The sequence below is a fragment of the Leuciscus leuciscus genome (genome assembly GCF_965113295.1).
Source record: "Leuciscus leuciscus genome assembly, chromosome: 6".
NCBI lineage: Eukaryota > Metazoa > Chordata > Actinopteri > Cypriniformes > Leuciscidae > Leuciscus > Leuciscus leuciscus.
The window spans coordinates 30,045,530-30,056,345 of record NC_138730.1 but is presented as its reverse complement, the minus strand read 5'-3'; the positions used below and the strand labels follow the sequence as shown (position 1 = coordinate 30,056,345).

The following is a 10,816-nucleotide window of genomic DNA, read 5'->3' as shown; positions in this document are numbered from 1 at the left end:
GATTCAAATTATCTCAGTGAAACAGGTTATTTCATGATGATTATAAAACCATCAACAGGTAACCATCATCACCTGATCTCATTTCACTTTAGCTTTCTTTGCTGCTGCATATGTGTTTGATAAACACTCTGTCACAGCAGTCAAAGAAGACAATAGAAATAATAAGAGTTAAGAGCCCAACTAATGGAAACACTATTCACTATTATGGTGACTTTAAATGAAACACATTAGTTAAACCTCTGTTAATTCTCAATAAAAACTTTTGTAGACGTCTGACAGAAATAAAGTCAGTCTGGTTGGTAATAAGTGAAGCTGGTAATGCTGTTTGTGGAGTTGTTTAATCCTCCAGTTCTGGTTTATTTCTTTGCTCTTGGCTGAGATGTGGCATTGCTATGGCCTGCTTGTGGCCCAGATCTGGCAAACAGGAGTGGCCCACCCAAGTGCCGTAAGTCCACGCTGCATGTGGGCCAGATCATCTTTCCACGTGTGCCAGATGTGGGCCGGATCTGGGCCGACACAATGTTGCTATGTGGGCAGCAGTGAACCTAATCAATCAGTCTTTTTTACTAAGGTCCAGTCTTAAGAGAAAAGCATTAGATGATTAACTTGTAAGACTAGTCTAAGCAGTTTAGAAAACTGGCCACAGCCAGCAAATAGTCATTGTTTGTAAAATGATTTGACAAACTTGTAAGATTAGTCTAAGCAGGTTTTCCACAACCTTATCAGTACCACAAACTTCCATTTGGAAAGGTTGACAATAATCAAGTTTAGTTTAACAGAAGCTTTTATTTAAGGAAGGCACATTAGTCAAATACATTAATACATAAATACATTATTCATTCACAATGTCTAAATACACAAATGTACTCATTCACAATGTCTAAAAGTCTCAATAATGTGACAAATCAATAACTCCCTAAATTACAATTTAATTCACAGCATAAGACAAATACATCAGAGATTTGGGTACAAATTTAACCCTGTTAAACTTCATGTAGGGCTTCAGATCAGTTTGTTTAATTTATTAAACAGCAGTGCTTTTATTTCACAAATAGGATGAGCACATATAAATTTACAGCGTGTATATTATATAGACGATCAATAACTGTATAATCAGTGATGCACTTGGAGGCGCTTTTTCGCCAGGGTCTCCTCTGAAGTAGTCATGCAGCAGGTCAGAAACGTCCTGCACCTGTTGGAATAGTCCTCTGGACAGTCTCTGTACAGGCTCACATGGGCAGGGGTGATGAAATCAAAACTTTCAACTGTCAACCCTTTCTCCCGCAACACTTTAACCATCTTCTCCACATCCCTGTACCTGATCACCCGGTCTGCTCTGGAATAGAGGTACATCTGAGGCCAGGGTGCCGGGTGATCCGCCATGGCATCATAGTGGTTCTTGTGAAAGTACTTGGTCACAGGATACAAAACAATCCTGAGAAGGAAAACCGCCACAGCAAACAGTGCCAGGAGGAAGTACTGCAGTAGCACATTGACTTTAGGCCCTAAAGTGGTTTTGAGCGCTCTGAGCGCCCCTATAATGTTTTGGCTGCCCGGTGCACTGTCCACAACTGTGCCCACCACATACAGAGTGCTGAACTGCTTGTGACTAAGCAATAACTCGACCATGTAGCGGTAAAGCATGAAGCCCCCATTGCTGAACACGTGGAAGAAAATTGGGTTGTTCTCTACCTCATAGTCATACAGAAGTTCAAGTAATTTGTGCGCAGTGCTTCTTAGTTCCTTGTAGCCCAACGGTTCTGAAATAAAAACAGTCTTCAAAGGAGCCGTGTAGCGTAGAGTCACACATCCCTGCAAATAAATAAGAAGCTGTTGTAAGAACATTATACATGGGTGTAACTTCAACTTTTATTAAAACAAACCGATTTAAACGGTCTCCAATGATTTTCTTTTTTTATATAATATAAATGTCACATTAAAACTTTAGATAAAAAAAAACTAAAATATTACAAAAAATATATATTAGACCTATGATAATCAAAGAAAATGAAACATTCAATATATAGTGTAAAAAAAATATAGGCTATACTTTTTTTTTATTTTCACAACAAACTATTATACATTTAATAAAAAGTTCTGAAAGGTTATGCAAGTTATCAAGCTTTATAAATACAATAAATAAATACACATATTTTATATTGTATTAGTAAGACTGAATGTGGGTATTCATGATACGGGGCCATCATGAATGGCCTTTAACGGGCCAAATGTGTCCATTATTAAAGAAACGCCAACATTATGTATGTTTTCAAGGCCTTTAGGAAAATGTGTCACCTGTTCGTTATAAATGGAGCTGTATTTGGCGAGATGTTTGTCTCTGCTGCCTGCCCAGCCAAGGAGAATAACGACTGGCTCCTTTGATCCGCGCCAGTGTTTCTCTGTCAACACAAGAATAACGTATCCATACAACACGGATTCAACGATACACACACCTAGTGGTTGACATGAAATCCCTATTATTATTAAAGCTCTCTAATTTATCGCCTATACGGTTATAAACACAGGTTGCAGGCTTCCATGTATTTGCGCTGAATAGACTGAACATATCAACAAAGAATTAATAAAACAAACAAACAACCCAGTGCGGTTGTCAGCCTCAGAACAACACTTACCTGAGATAAGTGCCTCTGGAAAAACTATGTTGTAGTCTATACCATCATCCCCCATATTGACAGTTATTTCCTAAATCTTCTGTCTGCCATTAATATTTCGCTTCAAATGAGTGTCGCGTTTCACAGCTCTCGTGCAGCGGAGCGGACAGTCACATACATTGGCGATTGAAGATGATGATAATACAACACGAGTGAAGCCGGCAACATCAGCGTGTCATTGTTTCATACAACATCCGGGTCACAATTCACAAGTCACAGTCAGAAATTCAAAATAAAAGTCACTTTTCAAGCAAACCGTTTTAACAAAAGATTAATAGTTGATAATAAAAATTACATTAAAACCAATAGATATGCTGTTTAAAATTAATATGACCCCTTTAGTTCTGAGAAAAGATGCATTGTTTTATATTCTGTTTCTAATGCAAATGAAATTCATACATTTTAAGTGTGCTTGAAGTGCCTTCATTTTTAGAGCAGGTTTAGGAATGTACAATGAACAAAATGTGAACTCGTGTTCTGTTTGGGAGATCCTAAGACTCTTTTAATAGGAATTTTTAATTGTTTAATTTTTTTTATTTTTATATTTTTATAGTTATAGTAAAAGTTTAGTATTGACCCTATAAAACAGGCCACCACGTTTTTCTGAATTTGTTGTAGGCCTATTGTGGCTTCACTGAAATTTGAAATACAATTAGAATTAAATAACATTAGAATATAAATACACAATGTCAGAATAAGCAGGACTACTGATGATATCTGTAAATGCTGTTTTATTTAAATAAAAATTATGCCAAACATTATATCCATTTAATAACATTATATATATGTAAACATACATTTACTCACACTACATTCCACAATATCTTGATCACACCAGAAAAAAACAAAATGGTTATTATTCCGGTTTTATAATTCAAATAATAATACATTTTCTAAGTTCACATATAACCTGGAAATCATTTCATTTCAAAAACAAAGTTCACAAAACTAACAAGACAAGGGTTGTTCACGACATGCAAAGAGTAAATAAGGACATCTATTCTTAATAAAAAAATAATAGGTCAAAGCTACTAAAGTTACTAGTACCCTGCAGAGCTGCGTCATTCCCTTAGTTCCCTCCGAGGAGTAAAGCCTTTCCATCAGACAGAGACTCATCTGCTGCATCTGTTTCAATAGTAATTGACGGCACCGGTACACTTACAACTTTGTGGGCCTTCTCTGATTTCTGCCCACTGGCAGTGCTATTACTTGACCCTGGTGAAAGAATGACAGTATCTGTAGAGATCTCGGTGGACACACGACGACCAAACGTCAAGGAACTGACGCTGGAACCATCAGCCTCACTCTCAGTCCAGCAAGAATCACTATCTGAAGCAGAAGACAAGCGTTTCTTCCCCCAGCGGCCGTTAGCTCGTGCTGCATTGCCAATGCTAACTCCCAGGGAGCACTGGCTGGAGAGGGTTGGACGACGGGAACTAACGCTGCCGGAACTAAAAGAGGAACGGAGCTCCTTCTCTTTCACGCGTAAGATGGTGCGGAGTACTGGAATGTAACGGGCAATAGCCGCCCGATACTTTGGATGCGTAATTGCATAGATGATGGGATTATGGATGGCTGAGGCCTTGGCAATCACAGCGGGTACTGAATTCATGTAGGGGGTCAGGAGATGGGAATAGCCAGCCGTGGCGGTGAGGGCCACCACAGAGTAGGGCGACCAGGATATTACAAAAAGCAAAATGACCAGGAGGGCTATTTTCGCCATCTTCCATTCGTTCTGCATGCGTTCATACACCTTCTGCGTTTCCCCACAATCCAACTCTCTAATTTCCTTTCCCATTGCTCGGATAGCTTGGAAGATTCCAAAGTAGCAGCTGACAATAATGCCTAGTGGGATGAAGAACACAAAAATGAAGAGAAAGATGGTGTACGCTCGAACTGATGGAGTGAAGGTCATATAGTCCCAAGAACAGGAAGTCTGAAGACCCTCTGGAACATAAGCGCTCCAGCCAAAGAAAGGCGGAAGGCTCCAGCCCAGGGAGTAGAGCCACACAACGGCCAACACCGCGCCTGCTTTGCGTCGGCTAACGTTGCCCACCAAGGCAAGAGGCTGAGTTATGGCTAGGCAACGATCAGCAGCAATGGCAGTCAAAGTCATCATGGAACAGATCCCAAAAAGGGCACCACAAAAGGCGTAGAGCTCACAAATGCGTTCACCAAAGATCCAGCGCCTGTGCAGGCTGGCTGCAAAGAACACGGGCGACTGAGTGAGGGACATGAAGAAATCAGCCACAGCCAGGTTCACCACAAACATGTTCCCTGCAGTGCGAAGAGTACGGCTCCGGCAGAACACGTAGATCACCAGTGCGTTTCCAATCACTCCGGTGATGCCAACTATTAATATGACAGTGCCGATGATGTAGTGAGCATGATCAGGAACATCCACGGTGGGAAACGGATGTGGAGGCTCATGGTGGTGGCTGTGGGTCGGCCCATGGAAAGGCCCATGGAGTAACTTGTAGTTCTTGCTGCCCAGGGACTCCTTAAAGCCTGCAGTGCAGTTGTTGTCTCCGGGGGCACAATGATGCCCTCTCCATGAAGAGTGATGGCTCATGATGTGTGGCTTGATGTCTCAGTCCTAAATTTATTTTTTATACAAAACTGAAGGAAATTCTGTTAAAATAATTGGGGGAAAAAAGGTCACATTCTTGTTTTAAATAAACAGTGCTGTTCTCCTCTTTGTGTCAGTCTGTGAATGGTGGCTCCCTACATTAGCTTTTTATATACTAATCAATGCACCACCAAGTGATTATTGATCAGTAAGTAGTTCACAACTTGGCTTGTTGTAATGGTCAAAAAGTGTCACTTGGCCTATGGCAATGGTAAACAAAAACACTCAAAATGTTGACCTTGTTAAAATCATGTTGAACTATTTCTGGACTATTTTGCTTTATTATCAAATTTACCCATTATAAGATAATACTGCCTTATATATCTGAAATTAAAGTAAAATATATATTAGAGCATTAACATTTTATGAATTATATTAAATTATCAAACATATTAAAATAATAATATATAACAAAACAATAATTCATATATATAGTTTTATTTGTATAGCACCTTTCAAATAAGAACCCATTTTACAATAATAAAAAATACACTGTCAGAAAAAGGGGTACAGTAGGAGTCCATTTCTGTCCCCCAAGGTACAATCTACACTAATGTACCCCATAGGGCTTATTTTTGGACCTCAAGGTACATATATGTACCCTTTTGAGGGTAAAAAGCATTAAATGTACTATTTCTTTTAAAGGTTAAGGTATAATATTGTACCTTACAAGCCATTGTACCCCTAAAGGTACAATTATGTACTTTATTTTCTGTGAGTGTATTAAATGAATGTGCATTACGAAAGATGGAAGTTAAAACTAAGTGATATATATATTTGTTTTGTTTTTTTTGAGACTTGAGATAGAACATTGTATGTAGACTTTTCATATGCTTTGTTTTCTTTATTGTGTTTGATAATAAACGGCAATGACACAGAGAAAGATGTCCCCTTCATGAATGGCCCTTTTTTCATAATATCATTTGAAGTTTGAATGTGTAATTATTTGAAATGTTGGCAAGCACCCCAGCAGTGAGTTGGACAAGCATGTGAGCGGTAAAGAGGTCACCAGGAAGAAATGTAGAGAGCTGTTTCGATTTTTAGAACTCATTAACTACAAAAATGCGTCCTTTGTTTGTTGTTTAGAGTAGTAAATTAGGCCAGATGTTGATGGAAACAACTCTTTTTGACCCAAAACTAAGGGTGTATGGATTGTCTGAGTGGATGCAGTGAGTCAGATCAATCTATGCTATGTGAAAATGGAGCACAATGACAGTTTCAATAAGGACTGATTAACATCCCTCATCGTGAGAACTGCTCAGTGACCTGAATGTGGTCTGAAACGATTCTCCATGTTCCAGCTAAATAATGATCAGCCTACTAGCCTTCAGTCTGTTTCAGGATAGTGACTTGACCTACTTGAAAAAAAAATAAAACAAATAGATGTATTTATCCCAGCAGCCATTATTAAAACTGAATATAGTTTTATTTTGACCTTTAATTGTGTTTTAGTGAATCAAAAAAATATTGTAAAAATATAGTACTAGAGTGCGTGCAGAATTAGGCACGTTGACTTTCTTATCATATTTCTTTTCCAGGCACATTTTACCAATTCCAAACCACATTAATCGTAATAACTACTATTAATTTTGTATTTAATCATTTATAAGTGATATATAATTGTTCATGAAGGCTGGAAATAAAAAACGCCTTATATTCAGGTGTGCATAATTATTAGGCAAGTTTTCTTTTACAGATAAAATAAGCCAAAAAAGAGATTTAATTCAGACTTAAAAGTAAAAAATTATTAAATCCACATGAGAAGGATGCAATACTAATGATTAACATTTAACATTTATGCATTTGGCAGACGCTTTTATCCAAAGCGACTTACATTGCATTATCCTATACATTTATACATAGGTATGTGCAATCCCCTGGGATCGTTGTTAACGCAATGCTCTTACCACTGAGCTACAGGAAAGATTGCAGTTAAGGCATGACCATTGGAAAGTGAAATACTCATGGTCAGACAAAAACAGGTGGAGAAGAAAAGACACATGTTAACTGCAAAAGAATTAAGAATTAAGGTGAAGAATTAGGTGTGAGATCATCAGGAACCATTTAGTCTCCAGCGCCACCATTTTCCAGAACTGCAACCTACCTGGAGTCTTCATAAGAGCAAGGTGTCAGGATCTCAGAGACTTAGGTAAAGAATCCTATAAAATGACCCCCACTTAATAAGAATCACAAGCTGAAGTGTAGTAAAATACATGAAGACTGTTTTTTTATAGGCTTTATAGACAGACAGATGTGAACCAGCACCACATCCTCTTCTACCACTATTTGAAGATTTCATCTTCTAGAATCTGACAGTAAGTTTTGGGAGTTCATTTTTAGTCCATCTCTGCAAAACGGACTTCAGGGTAGGAGATGGACTAAAAATAAACTCCAAAAACTTATTAAAACGTATTCTGGATTCTAGTATTGCATTAGTATTGCATCCTTCTCATGGGGATTTAATAATTTTTTACTTTTAAGTCTGAATTAAATCTCTTTTTTGGCTTATTTTATCTGTAAAAGAAAACTTGCCTAATAATTATGCACACCTGAATATAAGGCGTTTTTTATTTCCAGCCTTCATGAACAATTATATATCACTTATAAATGCTTAAATACAAAATTAATAGTAGTTATTACAATTAATCTGGTTTGGAATTGGTAAAATGTGCCTGAAAAAAAAATATGATCAGAAAATCAACGTACCTAATAATTCTGCACGCACTGTATAACACAGCACTACATGGAAAAACATATGTGAGCACCGCAGCTTCTAATTAAAGGGCAAACTATTTGGCTAGGTCCTTTAATTCCCGGGAACAAAAATCTAAAATACAATGGCATTCTTTAGAATGTGTTTCCAAATTTTTTGACAAGAGGGCTTTTTTGTCAATGACAATGCCTCCTTTGGCCACAAAGCAAGGCCCATAAATTAATTATTTACTGAAGAACTTGACAGGCCTAAACAAAAGTTCAGACTTGAACCCCATTGAACACCTGTGGAATAAACTTGACTGCAACTATCCCATCATTCATCATCGGACACTGACATCAGATTGGGAGCATATCCCCATAGCCATGTTTGATGACTTGGAGAGTCAAACCATTAATGCCAAAGGTTTTGATATTAAATGCTCAACAAGAATATAAAGTGTGGTGTTTGAGTATCAGCATACTTTTGGATATATAGTGTAAAACAACCTAAAGATATAGGTTGTGTGTGTGTGTCTGTATATAGTGTAAAACAACCTTCATTCACAATAAATGAACTATTAAAGCTATCAACTAAACATTTTATATGATTTATTTGATATTTTGTAAATGCCATAAAATGAACAGAGAGGGAAAAAAAAAACCATTAATCAGAGCTTCTTAACTTTTTTTATTTTTATTAATATTACAGTTCATCTTAACATAGAAAATATGAATCATATAAATCTTATAATAATTTTTTATCAATCTTTGCAAATCATTTAGAAGTGTATTATTTTGTTTTTTAAAAAACAACTTTAAAAATGACAATATCTGTAAACATTTAAAATAGAAAGATGTAATTACACAGTCAAGTGCATTATGTCATTCAAGGATGTCTGTCTCACTGGCTTGTTGGTGGAGGTAGGTCAAGTTGCTAGTGGTAATCTGTGATTTTTTAGGTTGATAGTCTGTATCTTTACTTTCAGTGGTACCAGGAGTCATGAATCCCTTTCCAGGTTTGTGTACAGTTTCCTTGACACATCGGATTCCATGCTGAATTCTTGTTCTGTTCCATATCTGGGACTCAAACTCAGAGCTGGATGTGACGAAACAAAACATACATTTTGATACCATACATGTTGATTCCACATAACTCACATGAGCAATATTTCATTATAAGAAATAGAAGAGTGACTATTAGGATGTGTCAGATATTTACTTTGAAGATGGCTCTGCTGCTCCTTCTGCTAGTAAATACGCATCAAAAATAACTGTTTCTGTATTGGCCAAACAAAACCCATTGGCCCTTCTGACATCTGTAGAAAAGCATCATATTATATTAGCTAAAAAACTTGATTAAAATCCAAAATCAGTTCTCTGTAAGATCAAGAAAATAGGAGAATTCATGAATACAAACCAGCTACAGTGACAGGACTCTTGTTGAAAGGCTGGATTGGTTCATACATGGTTTTCAAGGTATAGTCAACAGGTGAAGTCTTGAAAAATTTAAGAACTGCCTCAGACTGAGAGAACTGTAAAGTAAATTACTTGCATAATTATTGAACCTATACAATAGGGCATCAATTCAATTATTATTGACATAGGGGATGGGCAGGCTAGTCTTTAGAATTACCTTTTGTGGCATTTTGATTATATTTCTCAATAATTTTTCCACTTCATCCAACCTGGTTTCAACATTATTATTTTCTTCTGCTTCCTTTATCCTCTGTAGTGCTGAAAAAACATGAACACATACAACAATTAAGTCTCCAATCGGTTAAATCGCCACATATTTCAAATGTCATGAATGCACATAAATGTCATACCATCAAGCATCAACAAACGTCCTCTGTCGTCTGGAAATGATTTGCTCAAATTCTTAACAAGTTTCACTAAATCGTGATATCGCCTTCGCAGATATGTTATGCTTTTTTCAGACCATTCAGTCCTAATCTCGAAAAACTCGTCTTCTTCTCCAGCAGGACCAACAGCGAAACGGTCGAGCCCAACGACCCAGCAGTCATTAACGCTCAGGTGAGGCAAGAAATCCGTATCAACACGTGCCATAACTGAATCGTGTCATAAACACATTAAATAGAAATTATCTCGAAATTAAATTGATAAAAAGAAATAAGTAAAGAGAAGGTGCATTCCGCTTCAAAATCGAAAACCGGCTAAATATCCATCAAAATTAGAAAGCAAATCGCGGGATTACTTTCGTGGGATACGCAAATCTTCTGACACAAGTTGTACAAACTTCAAACTCCGCTTTCCTCTTTGCCTGCAGCTAGTGACCTCTAAACGCCCCATTTGTGCGCAGTCCCTTTGAATTCCCATCCAAAATCATGAATTTCTCAAGTTCACACATCGACTAAAACTGTTAAAGGTCATCGAGTCTGTTATTCCTGTCGGGTGCTAGTGGGCGTTCCTATTCTGTCGCAGTATCCAATTGTATCAGGCGGCAGGTCACTAACGGCAATCTCATTGGTTGCCAGCGCGTAGTGCCGCTGCTCGTTTGCATAATGTAGAGTTGAGCTCGAGGTGATGAGAAAAAAAAGAAAGAATTAAAAGTAAACTACTTTTACCCAGTTTCCTTCTCATTACTCCCAAAGTAAATGTTACAAATGTATGTATCCTTAAAACATTTCATTAAAACAAACATTAAAAAACGCCTACATAAAGCGTGTAGTCCTCTGTTAAAGTGAAATTTGGCTGTTGGTGCACTGAGCAACGGGTGGGATAATCCAGTTTCTATTGGATTGGTAGTGGGATTTGCTTGTAGTTTTAAGCGCAGTATTACACTTGCTGTATCATGGCATTG

The 10,816-nt window shown here is 37.4% G+C and overlaps 3 protein-coding genes across 3 annotated transcripts; all 3 read right to left on the bottom strand.

Moving 5' to 3' along the window:
* Positions 1-772: 772 nt before the first annotated feature.
* tmem53 (transmembrane protein 53) lies at positions 773-2,844 on the bottom strand. Its single transcript, XM_082172711.1, has 3 exons — positions 2,634-2,844; positions 2,296-2,399; positions 773-1,812 (listed from the first exon to the last, which is right to left on the bottom strand). Exons 1-3 carry the CDS (start codon positions 2,686-2,688, stop codon positions 1,114-1,116), a joined length of 858 nt encoding a protein of 285 aa, XP_082028837.1. The 5' UTR covers positions 2,689-2,844; the 3' UTR covers positions 773-1,113.
* An 897-nt stretch (positions 2,845-3,741) lies between these two features.
* Positions 3,742-5,244, bottom strand: opn4.1 (opsin 4.1; the record flags this gene model as incomplete). The annotated part of the gene is made up of 1 exon (XM_082172689.1): positions 3,742-5,244. One exon carries the CDS (start codon positions 5,242-5,244, stop codon positions 3,742-3,744), a length of 1,503 nt encoding a protein of 500 aa, XP_082028815.1.
* Positions 5,245-8,806: 3,562 nt separating this feature from the next.
* On the bottom strand, positions 8,807-10,065 carry pxdc1a (PX domain containing 1a). Its single transcript, XM_082172712.1, has 5 exons — positions 9,822-10,065; positions 9,629-9,729; positions 9,413-9,527; positions 9,215-9,311; positions 8,807-9,091 (listed from the first exon to the last, which is right to left on the bottom strand). The coding sequence occupies exons 1-5, from the start codon at positions 10,060-10,062 to the stop codon at positions 8,878-8,880; spliced, it is 768 nt and encodes a 255-aa protein (XP_082028838.1). The 5' UTR covers positions 10,063-10,065; the 3' UTR covers positions 8,807-8,877.
* Positions 10,066-10,816: the final 751 nt, after the last annotated feature.